The sequence below is a fragment of the Prinia subflava genome, chromosome 1 (assembly GCF_021018805.1).
Source record: "Prinia subflava isolate CZ2003 ecotype Zambia chromosome 1, Cam_Psub_1.2, whole genome shotgun sequence".
Taxonomy (NCBI): Eukaryota; Metazoa; Chordata; class Aves; order Passeriformes; family Cisticolidae; genus Prinia; species Prinia subflava.
The window spans coordinates 149,733,483-149,751,207 of record NC_086247.1 but is presented as its reverse complement, the minus strand read 5'-3'; the positions used below and the strand labels follow the sequence as shown (position 1 = coordinate 149,751,207).

Sequence of the window (17,725 nt, the reverse complement as noted above, 5' to 3'; positions counted from 1 at the left end):
TTCGTGTCCCTTCTTTGTCTGGCTCTGTGAATCACCTTATGTGCACGTTGCTAACTCGACGTTTCTGACTTGTATTTTTAAGTATGCAGACCCAGTAGCCGACTTACTGGATCGCTGGGGTGTGTTCAGGGCAAGGCTCTTTAGAGAATCCTGTGTTTTCCACCGAGGGAATTACGTGAAGGATCTGAGTCGACTGGGCCGTGAGCTGAGTAAAGTCATTATAGTAGATAATTCTCCTGCATCTTACATCTTCCACCCTGAAAATGCAGTAAGTATTCAGAGCACTCCAGCCTAACTTCATCTCTCTGGCCCTTGCCCAGGTTCTGGGATTCAGAAAATAGACTTTGCAGAGCACTGCCTTGTGTCAGTCTGTGTTTTTTAGGCTGCAGGTGGGTTCTGGGGGTCTCTGCCAAACGCTGAAGGACGTGGGCAAACTGATCTTGACAGCGTGTCACAGCCATGACTGCTCGTGTGCTCTGAGCTGTGGCTGCTGGCTGGAGGTCCAGCACTTCTGAGAAATACCAAGTGGTGTGGAACCTGAAAAACCGACCTAGCTCTAGGGAACAAAGCTGCCCTGCAGCACAGATTCTGTTCTTTGGAGTAGTGATTACAGAAAGAATGGTTTGCTTGAACTTCTTGAGGTAGTCCCATCTTTTTTTTCATTGTGTGAATAATATTTTATTAGGGAATATAATTAATGCTTGACTGGTTGCTATTGAGATCTGCATTTGTGGGTAAGGGAAAGAAAAAAAAAATCAAGATCCTGTTGTGTTGTTACGTGTTGTTATCCTGTTGTGTGTTATTATTTTTGTCCTAACTCCATAATTAGAACTGTTAGTCAACAAGTTCATCGGGGTTTAGGAACAAGGATAAAGGGCATGCAGCAGTTCTGTGGGGAGAACAATGAGGAGAAATGTGCATTTTCCCTGTGTGTTTGTGTCAGCTCCAGGAGCTCTGCTGGGGAGCTCTGGGGTGCTCCATCCGTGCAGCCAGCACAGCTCCTCACATCTGCTTCAGCTGCCAGGGGAGGAGCTGGAGCTCTTGGATCTGCTGACTTTTAGACAGCCAGGCTGTGCACTGTTTGCTTTGATGTTTTTAGGCTGCCTTCTTTGTGAACTGTTAAAATCAGTGTAGGAAATCTTTTATCAAGAGCACTGCTTTGCACAGTCCTGCCTCTCCCGAACAGCTTTTTTAGCTATTTATCTTTCAGCAGTCAGCTTTCAAGTTCAGATCCTAATATTGTGATGCCCTAAGTGATGTGGTGAAAACATTTTTCTGGTTAGTGCCACACATGGTTTAAAGCTGCCATTTATAATAACCAGGACCTGCAGCTCTAATTTATGTTCATGGTTAAAATTAAAAAGCTGATCCAAGATCATCATTTGGTATCTCAGAAATCAGTGCCAAGAAAATAATGAGCTGTAGAAATTTGGGAGATGAAATTAAGGGCCTTGTCAGAGTGGTTTAATCATGTATAGAAAAGTGCTGCTGGCTGACTGATACTCGAGTCTCTGCAGAAACCAGAGCTTGTAACAAGATCCAAGATAGTCTTGAAAAGACCTCAGTGTGCTCCCATAGTGAAGATACACAGAACACCTTCCCCAAACCCAGCCTGCATATTTAAGAAGGGTTATTATATGTGTTGTTTTGTGAACCCACTCACTAGATCTAACATTTTAGCCTGAACAATGTTCTGCCCCTGCAGTCAAACATTTCCTCCAAACCCCATGCCGGAAGGGGTTGTTGCTGCCTGCCTGTGCCTGGTGACTCACTCTGATAATTCTTAGAGGAAAAAAACAAAAAAGATTTGCCTGTAAATAAAGTGTCAGTGCAGCTTCATAAGCTGTGTCTGCCTCCCAGTCTGTTCTGGATACCAGGGAGGCAGAGCAAGGAGAGCTGCCCAGTGTGGGTCCTGTGGGTCACTGGACGTGCAGGTGAAGGTCACCTGTCCTGGCCAGGCTTGGGGTTAACCTGCTGCTCCACCTGAATGGTAATGAGCAGCTAATTGCCATGATTATCATAGCACGATGATGATGATGGCTGCAGAACACCCACACAGACAAAACTCACGTGTCTTTTACATCACGAAACCCTCTCAGTGTTTGTTGGTTGCTTTGTTTCAGGTGCCTGTGCAGTCCTGGTTTGATGACATGACAGACACAGAGCTGCTAGATCTTATTCCTTTCTTTGAAGGACTAAGCAAAGAGGAAGAAGTTTACAGTATGCTTCATAAACTCTGCAACAGGTAGCCCTTAACTGGGACTGACTCCTGCTCCTAGATTGCAGTTGCTAGAGGCTGTCTCCATCTCTTTCAGCTCTTTCAAATGTAAGCTTTGGGGAGGTCACCCCTGTCAGAAGTGCTACTCTTGATCTTCCTGTTACATGGGACACGAAGGACAATCATGAGTGATGCTATTAAGCCTTCAGAAGCCTGACTCCTAAGGTCACGTGTTCAGACTACTTTTTTAAAGGAAAAAAAAAAAAAAAAAAGAAGCTATTTTAAATGGGACTCTTTTAATTAATTTCATAAATGGACATCTTTTACTGGATCAGCTTTTCTTAAAACATGCCAAAAAAAAAAGAAGCTTGTATTTCAGCAGTTGAATTTCTCTCCCTTTCTTCCCCTCCCACTATGCAGACAATTTTACCCCCCTGCTTAGAGCAGTTGACCTGACTCTGAATTTTTTCTTACAGAATGAAGTGCCTTTTTGAATGTTATTTTAAGATAAAAAATTCATTTTTGTATAAGACGTATTTCCAGACATCTTTTAGTCTTGTATTGTCTAAATGCTTTAAAAGGAAAAAGGAAAAAAAAAAATTTATAGAGCACTGTAATATATAACAAAGGAAAAAAAGTTGAAACCAAGATGCTGGGTTCCTGTCTCCACGATGACACTGAGTTGTGTTAAACTTTGTCATGCTCAGAAGGTTCAGGCGTTGGTGGGAGGGCTGAATTGGGGTCATTCACGGGGGTTGTTTCACCCATGAGGATTTTTGGGCACAGTTTTAAAACATATCTGCAGTTGTTTGAGTATTTAGGGAGTGATGGAGTTAAGGAAACGAGGTGGCTGATAGACCTAAAGCACCTTTAATTCCAGACAGAGGAAGTTCTGCTGTCTCTGCTTACGCACAACTGCCATGCCTCTTCTTTTTTGGAAATCCATTCTCCTGGGAGAACAGCGAGGAGATCTATTTATTAGTTTTAAGATTCTTTTCTCAAAACAACCCGTCTGGGTAAGCTGGATCTATATTGAGCTGTTTGGAGTACTTTTTTCTTTTAATTGCTGCTACTGTATCCTCACCAAATGGAGTTGACCATCGGCTGTTATACTGTTTTTGCCACTGTGCCTGTGCTAGGAGACATTTTCTGTAAGCTGCAAACTTGGGCAATAAATAAAATGCAGGCTTCATAACCCACCCCCATGGATTAATCCATTGGTATCTCATATACCAGAAAACCCAGTTAAAGGTGACCTGTAAAGGATTTTTTAAATATTTTTTTTCAATTAAGATGAAGCCCTCTCCTATCTTCGATACATGAAAATGCAGGAAGTATTTTGCCCACACCTTTGACTTGCAATTCTTTTTCCCCAAGGAGTAAAGTGCAGATTAGGAGTTGTATCAAGTCTTGCTGGAAGGGCAGAAGTTACTAGCCTAGACTAAAATTAGTCCTCTGGCTTTAGAGTTGAGTCAGACTCATCTCTGAATATGAGAGCCTGCTTAACATCTTCTGCAGTGCCATAGGTACCTTTTCAGATGAATTATTTTTCAATGTTTTATGCCTTTGAGAAACAAGGCACACCTTTTTCTTCCTCCCCCCTTTCCAGAGTCACCTTTCAGTTATTGTCCACAGCAGAAATCAGCAAACATTAAAAGTGCAGCTGCATTTGGCTGTCATCAGAGAAGACTAAATGCATTATTTGGTGCTTCTGATTAGCCTCGTGCTAAATTCTGAATTGTAGTCCCCCTTTGCCTTCTCTCTTCTCCTCGAAAAGTCCCGACGACTTGGGGAAAAAAACAAATTTCTCTGCGATGGACTTGGGGCTTGTGATCCCTGTCTCAAAACCATTGGTGAAGCAGCTTAAGAAATCCATGCCAGAGGGGCAGGCCAGTCTGCACAGGCAGCCAGTGGGTTGTGGTGGGTGCAGTATCAAACTGAGCCCCCCTTGCAGTGCAGCTGTGCTCCAGCTGTGCTCCAGCTGTGGCTGCTGGGCCCAGGGGTGCTGGAGGCAGCCCCGTCACACCCGTGAGTCTGTACAGCATCACCCTTTTGTTTCTTAACCAGCTGGCATCACCTCAGTACTGTATAAATCTGTGCCACAACGAAAGGACAAACGGTTGAGTTCAAAAGTTAAAAAATTAAGAAGAACTAGCCTACTTTGTTTAAAAATATAACAAAAAAAACACAAACAAAAAAAGGACTCGTGGATTCTGGTTAGTCCATTAACGTTTACTTTCAGTTTAAGATGGTTTCATTTTGTGTTTGACTCCAGAGTAATGAAACTGTAAGCTGCCAAAAAAAAAAAAAAAATAAAAAGTTGTTCTCTGAGCAGTATTTTCAACTGTGCCTGTGGCTCCTGAGGCCCAGTGCAGTTTGCAGGGAAGTATTCAGGTTGTAGTTAGTCGTGCAGGTATGAGAGGAATGGCTGAAGAAATTCAAAGACTTTTTCTCGTTAGCATTAGACCAAACAATCAGACAGTGAGTAAATAACCCACGAGACAGGGCCCTGTGACAGTTGTGACCTGTTGGACGTGAGACACACCTTGTCACCCGTTTGCGTCTCTGCAAGCAGCGATTTCATGAACCAGTTGCCTTAAGTCTGTGAATGAATGTTGATTATATTATTAAAGTGTCTTGTATTGTTTTCAAATCCACATAGAATGGGCAACTGAACTTCTGCACCAGCCTCTGGGGGAACGGTTCTGATGGTGTTCTGTATAACCATACTTGTACTGTATTATTTTGGCTCTTAAACCCCCCAAATTTTAAAAAATCCAACTTACTGTAACTTAGTACAGCATTAAAACGACACTTGGTGACAATACAAAGACAAAAAACTTGGCACAGCTTTGATCTCTGTTAGTATTAAGAGTATTTTCTAGGAGTTCTGATCAGTTCTATTTTTTTTAACCCACCCAACTCGTAGGGAAATAAAACTCAGAGTGCTCTGCAATCTGGTTTGGACTCCCCTGGGTATTCAGATTTGGCCAAAGGGATCAAACTGTCACTGTTTATTTTGACATTATCATCATACTTGAAATTTCAAGTGTTGAGTTTGCGTGGATATACATACGCTATATATTTAGAGTTTCTAGAGTCTAAAAAAAGCAATAGAATTCTGTCCATAAAGTCAGAGAACGAGTGGAATGTTTGTAAAATTTGCAATACGGGTATTTGATTGTATTTTAAATACAAGATTTTAAAAAAATTCAAATAGGAAAAAAAAAAAAAACCCCTTGTTTCCTAAATCTCTTGCATATTCTGAAGTGCAGTTACTGCATGCAGGTCACCAGGGCTGTTATAAACCCTGGGTTTCAATTCTATTTCTGGATATTACAGAAATACTAAAAAGTCTTTTCCCAGTTGGTTATTCTAAAGTGATGCTGCCTGGCCTGAAGTTCCGTTGTCCTTTTTATGTTGGGTTAAAAAACCGGTATTTTGCCTGTATGGGTATTTTTAAATTAAGCTGTAAAGGCAGAATGCCTTGGACCCTTGAAATCCAACGCAAGTGTTAACAGTGAAATTGCCATTTGTAACCTTAGGGCTGTGCGCAGAATCCTTGCTCACACCAGGAAACGTGGCAGGCTGGGCGTGGGGAGGTGGTGGCAAAATGTACAATTATTGCTGTGTTCATTTAGGTAGCTTTGGAAGAATTAATTTGTCTCTCTGTTTCGCCCTTTTTGATCTTTATTAAAACAGCAAAAGTTGTACGTGGAAGAAACACCTGGAGACGTTTTGGTTGTCAGTGTACGCAATCACTTTTCTTACAGCATGATTTTGATTAGACTGGTTGGGGACAATAAAGTATCTAAATGACACTGGTGTGTGCTGATGTTGCAGCTTTTGAAATTTCAGTGTAAAGAAAAAAACAAAAAAAAAATCAAGAAAAAGAATCTGTAGCTCTGTGACTTCCAAAGGCGTAACCCTCTGTTGGACAGATTGTTTTTAACCTAATAAACCACAGTTCCGCACAGCCCTATTTGTAAAACAAAAACAAGTTTGTGCCTCTGATTCCAAGGTGCTGTGATGTTTTTTGCCTTTGTGGGACAAGGAGGGGTAGGTGAGGCTGGCGTGGGGCAATTGCTTCAAAGTCTCTGGGCTAACTATGCAAAACCAGCTGTCAGTTCTCTGTTTCACATGATGTTGTAAAATCCCACCTGACTCTCTCTTATTTCTTGTTAAAGATCTGTTGGGAGCTCCTCAACAGAGGAGTAAGCAATGGAAATGTTTCTTTCTTTCTTTTTCTCCTTTTTTTTCCTTATGATGGAGCTGTTTACACTTTGATGCAATGAACAATCCAGCAATACTTGAGAAACACTACAGATACCATATGAGTGTTTGCAGGAGAGAGGAGTGTTGTCAATCAGGTATTGAATGGTTTCTTTACTGTCACAAATAAAAAATTTTAACAATGTAGTTACTTGTGCATGTAATACTTCTCTGGGAAAAAAAAAAGCATTTCTGCATTTCTCCTTCAGTAACAGGCACTGCCCTGATTCAGCAGGGACTTTTCTCCTGCTAATGGACATCCATGTTAAAATAATGAGTAAAATCCTCCTGCTCTGTCCCACCCTGCTTCCCCTCTCCTTCCTCAGTCACATGCAGGACTCCTCAGTGGCTGCCCTGGCACCTGCTTGTGCAAACAGAGCTGATGAACTGCTGATGAACTCTGCTAAATAAATTGGTGGCGACTCTTGCAGATGTTCCAGCTATTTAGATCTCTTGGATGAGATCATACAATAATTTGTTCGAGTCTCAAAGCTGTGTGACTTCTTTTGAAGGGCTTACTTCAGCTACTTGAATAGCTGTTCTTAACATCACTGCCATATCCACATGAATATCTGAATAAAACACTTTCTTTGGTTGGAAAAATCTATTTTGGGACTTTTTATCTGACACAGTAAGACTGTGGCAGAGCCTTCCTTTCTAGGAAAAGGCACATATTATTGATGCTTTATGAGCAGAAAACCTCAGGCCTGTTGGAATTAGCAGCTGGCTCAAGATAGCACATTAGTTGCAATTAAAAATATTTTTTAGTTAGTCCTATGATCAGTTGGAATGACCTCGTCTGCCCTTACTTTGTACTGGTTGGTCAGGTTTACTGAATTTTTTTTAGGTTTGGTTTAGTTTTGTTAGTTTTGTTTTTAATTTTACCAATCTCCTTAGCTGCTACTTAGGATAAAGATGTCTTTATTTTTTTTTCTCCACTTGGTAAAACAAGTGTTTCAAAATGGATAAACAGCTCATTTCTGGTGGTGAGAAAGATCCTGTTGTTCCACGCTGACAGAAACCGAGTGTGTGCAGAAGTGAGTGCACAGTAGTCCTTACACCTATGGGCTTTCCAGTGGTTTTCCCACCCCTTTTTGTTGTGTTTTGACTCCAAAGGAAAGCAAATCCCTGCAGGATGGGCCGGGGCTGGTCCAGATGGGCTGCAGCCTCCAGCACTTCTGGCAAGCGACCTGTGCCACCCAGGCTCCCCAGCAGCCCAGCCCCGCTGGCAGGAGCCTGGGCAAAGCTCTGCTGGGCTCCTGTGGTTCTGCTGGAGCTGCTGGGGAAGGGGTGATCTGTGGGGACCCCTTGGTTTGGCCAGGTTGGCAGGAAAGGTGCCAGGAGTTGTGTTGGAAGGAGCTGTGCTGGCAGCGGGGAGGCCGTGGTTGAAGCCAGGGCATTCCCAAGGGATGGCACACAGGGATCACCGTGGTTCCTAAGGTGGGGCTGCCTCTGCAGCACACCCCAGGATCAACAGGTGAGGCTTGGCCATGGCTAAAATGATCACACTGATTTTGGGAGGTGCTGGCTGTGTCCGTGTCCCCTCCCGGAATCGGCGCCGCTCGGTTTTGCACCCACATTTTGATTTAATGGTGAGGACACATGGTGGGAATGGAAAGGCAGGAAAAGCTGGACACAAGCTCAGCACAGCTGGCACCTGCCAGCCTCACCATGTCAGGGTGCAAGGACAAGGCTGCTGCTGCTCCGAGGGGAGCAGAGGAGTCACTGCTCAGCCAGGAACGTGTCACCCCCTCGGAGACCCTCTGTCCCTCCAGATAACGAGGGGTGATCCTTTTGTCCCTACCAGTGTGATGTCACCGCCTCTGAATTCCCAGCCTTTCAATAAATGTTGCACTTGCAAGCTCGGGGGAGGTGGTTGGGGAGTTGCTGGCTTGACAATGGGTTGTTTTCTTTGTTTTTTAATGAGCTTTTGTGATGAGAACCAAATTTCTTTACAGTGTAACCTTGTAAATTTTTTTTTCATGCTTTGATTCAGTTTTGACAATAAACTATCTGTGTTATTTTTTTCATTCTCTTCATGTCTGATAATGCAAATAGTTCAAGTCTCTTCCCAGAAATCCCCCTTTCTCTGTCCACATGCCATTCTCCATGCGGGAAGCATTGGGAGGGGGAGGCAAAGACTTGAGGGAATCAGGCCAGAAAGTTCTCATTGCATTCTTCTCACAACTCTTGGGAGCTGCTGGGCTTTAACAAAGATGAAAGCCTTGACTGCTGAGCACCAAGGCCGCCTTCTCTGGCAGCAGATTTGGCAGAATTCAGCTCCTGTTCCTTTTGGTTAACCTGCTGAGGCTCGGATAAACCCCTCTGGCTGCTTCCCAGAGCCACTGAAGCCTGTGAGATGGAGCTGGGAAAAGGAGCAAGGTCCTGGATTGTGGGGGAGGAGAAGGGGGCAGGAGGAGGTGGGATGGTGGCTGGGGAGGTTCTGCACAAACCCCTTCCAGGCTCTGCATGCAGCACCCCTTGTGTGACATCCACAACGTCCCTGAGGCAGGGCTCAGGCTCCTCACCTGCCTGTCCTGGGTTTTTGGGGACAAGAGGGGCTGTGAGTGGCTCAGGATCGCTGCCTGTGTCCCAGGTGGGGTCACCTTGGGATCACATTTATCCCCTGAGGGAAAGGAGGAGCTGGGGGAGCTGCCTTGGCTCTAGGTGCCCGTGGCAAGCAGTTCCTCACCTGGCACATCTCAGGTTAGGTGTGCATGGAAGGATCAGGCTGCAGAAGGTGGTTGCAAGTGAAGCATTTGCTGGAAGACAAACCCACAAAAAGGTGTAAGTCTGGTGTTTTCATGTGTGTTTTTAATAGAAAAATTACTTAATAAATGCTGTGAGTTTCTATTATTTCTATTATTTCATTAATCCCATGGTTAATACCTGTTGTACCCTCAGAGACTGAGAACCAGAGATTGGTGTAAAATTCATCCGTGGAGTTTTTAGGGCACCTGAAATGGGCCATCCTCCTTCACAAGAAAATGCATCTAGAAGAAAAGGGGAAGATTTTTGTCAGGACCTGAAGAACCCATTTAATCACAGAATTACAAAATCATTTTGGTTGGAAAAGAGTCCCAGCTGAGAGGGACCAGGGGCTATGCAGGAGCAGGGCTGAGGATGAGCAGGTCCTGCCCTTGGCTCTGCCTCACGGGGCTGGAGCTCTCATTTCCTTCTCATTTTTCCTCTAAACAGTGACTGGAGCTTTGCTCTCACTGGAATCCCCTCTAGGAGATCTTGGAGCAGGTTCAGATGAGTGACCACCCCTAGTCTGGTCCCTGATCTGCTGGATAGATCTTGGAATAACAACCAGAAGGATCAGGCAAATACTTGGGATGACGATGCTTGGAAAACAAATGGATTTGTGTTGCATCCCAAAATGGAGCGGGAGGGAGGAAGGTCTGGAGGGCTTTTGTGGCTCTGGATTGTGGTGGCCCAAGCCGTGGCACGGGCTGGCAGTGGCAGCATTTGGCTTTTGATGGAAAAGCAGGGAAAAAGCAGGGGAAAAGCAGGGAAAAGCAGGGGTTTAAAGGCTGTGGCCATGCAGGGCCCGGTCACACCACGAGATGGTGCAGCCGTGCAGCGCTGCCCTTTAAAGGCGCCCTGGAGGAAATTTCAAAGCCATTAACTCAAGGACAGGCATCACCACAGCTTTTTCATATATGTTTTTAGTGGGAAAAATATTTTATAAATGCTGTTAGGTTTTTTTCTTTCTAATCTCGGCCTGATCCCATGGTTAATGCCTGTTGTACCCTCAGAGACTGAGAACCAGAGATTGGTGTAAAACACAAGCTTTGAATGTCTGAGTCCCCTGCCAGGACTGTGCTCCACAGGTCCATGGACAACACCTTCCTTCAGGTACACAAATCTCTTTTGTTATTTCACAAGAAATTTCTTCATTTGCCCAATTGTTCCTGAGTTTCCTTGGAGGCAGGAACTGGTGGCTCCACACCTCAATATAGGATAAGTATTCATGATAATTCTAGTCACTGATTGTTTTTTTCTTCCATGAAAATGCAGAAATATGTGATCAGCACAGGAAAATAAAAGAGGGAAATCAGCATTTCTCACATAGTTGAGTTCTAAATTACATCCTTACCCCTCCCCAAGTGTGCTAAACCATTTCTCCCTCCAGAAGCTTTGCTACTCACGTTTGGTTTTTTTTCCAAGCAACATCATTTTAAATCGAGTTTTGGCTGAAGCACACGATGAGAACTGTGGACAAATGTTGAATCTCCAGGAGGGGGAGGAAAAAAGAGAAGAAGTATTAGAGGTGCCAAGCTGGCAGGTGTGTGCCAAGGCACATTCCCTGTGCCAGTTCCGCTCCCTGCCCGTGTCCAGCGCGCGGGGGCGAGGGGACAGGGGCACAGGGACAGGGGCAGGTGATGCCTTGGGAAGGCTGAGCTGGAGCAGACTGGACAGAGCTGGAGAATAAAACAGAGATTTATTAAAAGGCCTCTAGGGCAGCACAAGAGCCTGGCCAGGGCTGCACCCAAGGTGGGCCCAAAATGGGCCCCAAATGGACAAACGCTGCCCAGGCCTCCCCCTTGGATCAGTTTGGGTCCATTGGCACTTTGGGGTTGGATTGTCCAATGGCAGCTGCAGGTGATGCAGTCCCATCCTTCTTGTTTTCTCCTGCAGCCACCGCTGGTTGTGCTCTGGGGCCTGAGAACTTGTGCCAGCTGTCCTTGGTGTGCAGCAGGAGAAGGATTTGTTTTGTGTGGCTGCTGTGTGCAGAGAGCTGAGTGAGCCTGGGTGTGAGCTCAGAGCTGCGCCCTGGGCAGCGCAGGGGCTGGAAAATGTGAAAGATAAAACTGAAGGCATCACAGGCTGGACCAAAAGGGTTGGACCTTTCCAGGGAATGGACCCCACACCTGCAGGGCTGCCTCTCCCTGTGAGTGACTGCAGCATCTGCCTTCACATTCCCAACACACTCTTGGGTTTTCTGGGAGAAAGGAGGGGTCTTCCAAGCCATCAGCCACCCCTTTCAGCGCATCTCCTTGGCTTTCTGCTCTCCTGGCAGGCTCCTTCCCACCTGGAAGTGCTCAGGGGGCCCCTCATCACAGCACCCCGGGGCTAAAAGGTGCCACAAAGAGGATGGAGGCTCTCTCTTCACACAGAGCCATGGAGAAGACAACAAGGAATGGCTGCAAGTTGCCCCAGAAAAGGTTTTACCTTGACACAAGAAATCTTTACAGTGAGAATCATGGCAGCAGCTTCCCCAGGGATGTGGCAGAGTCCCCATGGCTGGAGGATTTCAAGGTGTGAGTGGACAATGATGGGAAACCTCACCTGGCCTCCCTTTCCATGAGAGGCTGGAGCAGATGATCAAGATCTCTTTGACTCTGTGGTTCCCATTTATCATCCCCCACTCCTGGCCAGCTGTCCCCAGGAATGGGGTGACCATGGTAAAGCAGGAGAGCTCTGCAGCTCCAGCAGCTGAGGAGGAGCCACCCACCCTTGGCTATTTCCTTCTGCCTTGGATGCTCCCTCCTCCTTTGCCTCTCTTTTAATTCATGAGGGCAAGACTGCCTGGAAAGCCAAATCCCATCTGGGATCCCTGCCTGGGCCCAGTTCCTGGCTTTTCTAGGAGACAGCTTTGCCCATCACAGGGCACACAGGGCCCTGGGGATGTTGGAGCTGAGGGGAAGCTGCTGCAAGTGATGCTGCCAGAGATGTTTCTGCATCTCTGTCAGCAAAACAAAGGCATTCTCAGCTGCAAAAATCAGATTATCTGCAAATCCATGCTCCCCCTGGGATGCAGGACAAATAACTTGATGAATGTAACCCAGCCAATATGGAAAATTTAAATTAAAAGGAGAAAAATTCTTTGATAGGTATCTCTTGACCTTTCCAGTGTGCCTGGAAAGGCACAGGGCTGGAAAGGCACACCTTTCCAGTGTGCCTGGAAAGGGGAAAGGACAGGCTCCAGTTAATGGCTTGATGTTAAATCTGGGTCTCTCCAAGATCCAGTTTATCCTCAAATTCTTTCAGTTCCTTGGATGCTGTTGGGGCACAGGCACTTCCCACCTTCTCTCCTGTGAAAGGGAAGGAAATTATCCACACCTCATTTTCTAAGGGGTAAAACCATTCCACAAATGATATATTTTCTTTTATATTCCGTAGAGGTTGTGGCCTCATCTCATTTGATTCCACATCACTCTTGTTCTCCTGAAAGTCTTTGGGTGCTGGGGGATAAATGTTTTTTTATCTGCCTGCGATGAGTCAGCTACAGGCAGCAAAGGGAGCCAGATTTTCTGGCTGCTTTCGATTTTCTAATTTCAACTCCACAGAAAAACCAAGTTCTTCTTTTAACTTTTTCATAACCAGGTTGTCAGCTGTGACACTTTGTTGTGATGTTTTTTAAAATCATGAGTTTGAAGTGCTTGCTGACAGGCTGGATCTCACAGGCACTGGGTTTGTATGCTGTCACCCATTTTTAGGGCTCTCACCACCAAAATAGGTATCAGCTCCATCCTGGAGACAGTCAGAAATGTTGGAGCAGAGCCACTAATTAGTCATAATGGTGGGTTCTTTTCCCTAATATCATTTTGAGCTTTAGAGCAGGTACCTCCTGAGAACTGGTGTGTGATTATCAGTGAAGCAGAAGTTGGATCATTACGAGCCTCAGCAAATAAAGAGAGTTTCAGCCCATCCTGCAGCACGAGGGGCATACCCTGGGCTGCATCACAAGAATTGGCACCAGCAGGTGGAGGGAGGGGGTTCCCCCTCTGCCCTGCCCTTGTGGGACCCCTCCTGCAGGGCTGGGATCAGCTCTGGGCTCAAACACAGCAGAAATGTGGAGCTGCTGGAGCGACTCCAGAGGAGGCCACGGGGATGCTCCAGGGATGGAGCCAGGCTGGGAGAGCTGGGGGTGCTCACCTGGAGAAGGGAAAGCTCCAGGGACACCTCAGAGCCCCTTCCAGAGCCTAAAGGGGCTCCAGGAGAGCTGCAGAGGGACTGGGGACAAGGGATGGAGGGACAGGACACCGGAATGGCTTAGCACTGAAAGATTTAGATGGGATATTAGGAATAAATCCTTCCCTGTGAGGATGGGAACCTGGCACAGGGTGCCCAGAGCAGCTGTGGCTGCCCCTGGATCCCTGGAAGTGTCCAGGGCCAGGTTGGATGGAGTTTGGAGCAGCCTGGGACAGTGGGAGGTGTCCCTGCCATGGCAGGGGTGGCACTGGATGAGTTTTAATGTCCCTTCCAACCCAAACCACTCTGGGATTTTAAGAGATCCCACCTGCCGTGGCCCTGCTGAGAATGACAGCAGTTAGAGATGGGTCAAAGTGCTCTGAGCTGCCTTTTTTAAATGGCAATATTTCATCAAAACAAACCTCGACGCTGTCAATTCCTACAAACTTTCTGATCCCCTCTCCTGTTCTACGACAGCTCTGGAACAATGCCAAAAAAGTCTTTTTTTGCAACAGCATTTTCACAGTTCATAACAGTTCTGTGATTATTATTTTATTTCCTTTTTTTTTTTCTTTAAGTGAGCAGCAGCTACAGCTTTACTGCTTTCATCAACCAACAGCCTTGGGGCTGTTATGAAAAAGCTGCACTGCTGTAATGACAGAAACACAGAGATGGGGAAACCAAGGCTGCTACTGCACCAGTGAGCTCTGTGTGGCCTCTAAACATTCGATTTTAGCTTGCAAGTAGCCTAAACCACTATTCAAGGAAGGGAAGGGGAGAGAGAGGGGCAGAATTCTAAATGCCCCCTGCCCAGGTCTGTAAAGTGTGTGAAAGCACAGCCCTGTTTTCCTAAATGTTCAGAGCTTAGCCTGATGCTCTGTTTAAAATGGCAGGGTGGGAGGGGGGAATGACAGGCTGGGGTGGGAGGGAGGATGGGAAGCACAAGCTGTCAGTGCTGGAGCTGCCCTCACATCCCCAGGCGAGGCAGCAGCTTCAGAGCACGGCACCAAACCCAGCTGAAAACAGGCAGGGAAAATAACACCAGGTGCCTGTTTGCTGGGAAAAATGGTGCAGGAGGAGCCTCTCCCAGCTCAGGTCAGCCCCAAGGTGGGAATGGCCAGAAAGGCATTCACAGAATCATGGAATGGTTTGGGCTGGAAGGGACCTTAAAGCTCACCCAGTGCCCCACCATGGGCAGGGGCACCTCCCACCAGGCAGGCTGAGCTCAGTGTTTCCCTCGCTGTCACCTGCTCCACCAGAGGTTTGTAAGGTAGCTTTGCTCATCCTTCAGCCCCCCCAGCCTGACCTGAACTGCTGCTTACAGAAAATCTGGGGGGAAAAAAAAAAAAAAAAAGCTTTATTCCAAAGTTCTTTCTAAGAACTAAACCCTCCTGTCTCAAGCTCAGCTACGTGAGTGGGCTTGGAGGGGCTTGCCAAGCATCATTTCTAGAAGCAGTTTCCCCAGAGAAAGCCCTTTCCTGTGAGGATTTATTTGGTTACTGCCTTGTGTGACCTGAACTGAGGAGCTGGAGGGGGATGAAGGGAAGGCACCACTGCTGCTTCAGGAAACCCCTGCAAAATCCCATTTGTCAGTGGATCCCTGGATACAGCCACCCCTGAGTGATGCTGCCCCAGCCAAAGCAGGGAAGGGGGTCAGGGATGGGTCCTGAAGCTGTGGAGGAACAATCTGCAGTTGAAACTCCATGAGGAGCAGAAGAGAGTTTTCCTTGGGAACGACTGAAATCAGAGATGTGAGCAGGGAGATCTCCCTGAGTGACAATCCAAGCAGATCAAGTACATGAATAGAGAGGGATAGAAATACATGGATAGAGAGCAGGGAGATAAAAGGAGGTGGCAATGAAGTGGGAGTCAGCCTCTTCTCCCATGTAACAAGCCATAGGACAAGAGGGAATGTCCCCAAGTTGTGCCAGGGGAGGCTTAGTTTGGATATTAAGGCAAATTCCTTCACCACAAGGCTGGTCAGGCCTTGGCCCAGGCTGCCCAGGGCAGTGTGGAGTCACCATCCCTGGAAGCATTCAGAAAACGTGAGGATGTGGCACCTGGGGACAGGGTTTAGTGGTGGTTTAAAGGCTGGACTCGTGGATCACAGAGGTCTTTCCCAAATTTAGAGATTGAATGATCCTGTGCAGTGAATGACAAGGTCTGGCTGAATCACCTGAGCTGTGCTTCAGAAGGAAAAACAACCACAAGTTTAAAACAACAAACCATTGCCCCCCCCAAAAAAACCCATCTCATTCGAGGAAGGGGATTTTCAAAAGGGGAGTTCTATAAAAACTGGGAAATAAGGGCTGCTGCTCTGCTGGATGCCAGGGAGGCTTTGATCAGAGCTGTGGTCAGTGCCAGTGGGCCCTAGGGCAGAAATCAGAGATAAAGTGGGCTAGGAGTGCCACAGAAAGGAGAGTGTGGAAAGCACAGTGGGAGAAAACACCACAAAGAGAGGCTCTTCTCTCCTCTGGTGTCCCTGCCCATGGCAGGGGGCTGGAACCTGACAATCTTTAAGGTCCCTTGCAACTCAAACCACCCTAGGATTCTAGAGGAGGGAGAAAATTGTTACCAGGATAAATGCCTGGCTTCCAGCAGGATGTCTGATTTGTGTCACATCAAAAAGAAGGATTAATTCTCAATACGAAAATGAGATTTCAGCAATGTGTAAGGACAACCATACAGCTACATCCTTGCTGCAAGGGCACAAGCTGCAGCTGGAGTGGATGATTCCTGCAGATCCTTTCCTTTCCTTTCCTTTCCTTTCCTTTCCTTTCCTTTCCTTTCCTTTCCTTTCCTTTCCTTTCCTTTCCTTTCCTTTCCTTTCCTTTCCTTTCCTTCCTTTCCTTTCCTTTCCTTTCCTTTCCTTTCCTTTCCTTTCCTTTCCTTTCCTTTCCTTTCCTTTCCTTTCCTTTCCTTTCCTTTCCTTTCCTTTCCTTTCCTTTCCTTTCCTTTCCTTTCCTTCCCTTCCCTTCCCTTCCTTCCCCTTCCCTTCCCTTCCCTTCCCTTCCCTTCCCTTCCCTTCCCTTCCCTTCCCTTCCCTTCCCTTTCCCTTCCCTTCCCTTCCCTTCCCTTCCCTTCCCTTCCCTTCCCTTCCCTTCCCTTCCCTTCCCTTCCCTTCCCTTCCCTTCCCTTCCCTTCCCTTCCCTTCCCTTCCCTTCCCTTCCCTTCCCTTCCCTTCCCTTCCCTTCCCTTCCCTTCCTCTCCTCTCCTCGAATCTCCTCGACTCTCATCTCTTTTTTCTTTTTTCTTTTTTCTTTTTTCTTTTCTCTTTTCTCTTTTCTCTTTTCTCTTCTCTTTTCTCTTCTCTTCTCTTCTCTTCTCTCTTCTCTTCTCTTCTCTTCTCTTCTCATTCTCTCTTCTCTTCTCTTCTCTTCTCTTCTCTTCTCTTCTCTTCTCTTCTCTTCTCTTCTCTTCTCTTCTATTCTCTTCTCTTCTCTTCTCTTTCTCTTCTCTTCTCTTCTCTTCTCTTCTCTTCTCTTCTCTTCTCTTCTCTTCTCTCTTCTCTTCTCTTCTCTTCTCTCTTCTTCTCTTCTCTTTCTTCTCTCTTCTCTCTCCTCTCTTCTCTTCTCTTTTTTTTCCCCTTCGCTTCCACCTCTTCCCCACTACTCCCCACCTCTTCTCACTTCTCCTCTCCTCAACAAGAATGTCAAACAAGACACCTGTAGCATCTGTGAGCTCCTTTTAGTGAAGATACTGAACAACAAACCCAGCCACAGCGTTTGGCTTGGCAGGAGCTGTGTGTCCTCTTCAGAATCCTCCACCTTTCCCTTGTCTGAGTGGGGACACCCCTGACCTGGACCAGCACACGCCCTGTCACTGTCACCACGCTGCATCCAACCCTGCATCCCTGGGACCACAGGAACACCTGCAGCTGGAATTTTCTGGCACAAATGCATCTGGAGTCGTCTTCAAAAGTAAATGTTGTGGAAGCTCCCAGCAGCCAGGAAGGACTGACTGCTGCTGCTCTGCTTTCAGGGAGTGTGAGGGGGCAAAGCAGCCCAGTGAAGAGACTTTGGGAAGTGCAATCCAGCTGGGAAGGCTGATTTAGGAGAGAGGAAAGGAGATGTAAGGAAATAACTTCAAACCTGCGTCACTGGAGATTTGCAGTGGTTTGATTTTGGCTGAAATGGCTGAGAGCTGGGGCGTGGGCTTTTATTGAATAATCACAATTTTCTGGGTAAAGGACAGAGATGTTCTTGAGAAACTTCTGGTTTTTCAGTTGTTCAGACCACAAATTTCCTGTGTGTAAAATGTGGGCCTTTAGAAATGTCAGGTCCTTTGCTCCCCAGGCAGGTTATCCAAGCAGCA

The 17,725-nt window shown here is 46.5% G+C and overlaps 1 protein-coding gene across 3 annotated transcripts in view; it reads left to right on the top strand.

The window, feature by feature from the left end:
* Positions 1-6,637, top strand: part of CTDSPL (CTD small phosphatase like) — a 79,016-nt gene extending 72,379 nt beyond the window's left edge. For all 3 annotated transcript variants that reach the window (XM_063416737.1, XM_063416753.1, XM_063416744.1), the window contains 2 exons: positions 83-268; positions 2,124-6,637. In XM_063416737.1, coding sequence (XP_063272807.1) covers positions 83-268; positions 2,124-2,249 — 312 coding nt within the window. In that variant the 3' untranslated portion in view covers positions 2,250-6,637. The remainder of the gene's footprint in view (positions 1-82; positions 269-2,123) is intronic.
* The last annotated feature ends 11,088 nt before the right edge of the window (positions 6,638-17,725 follow it).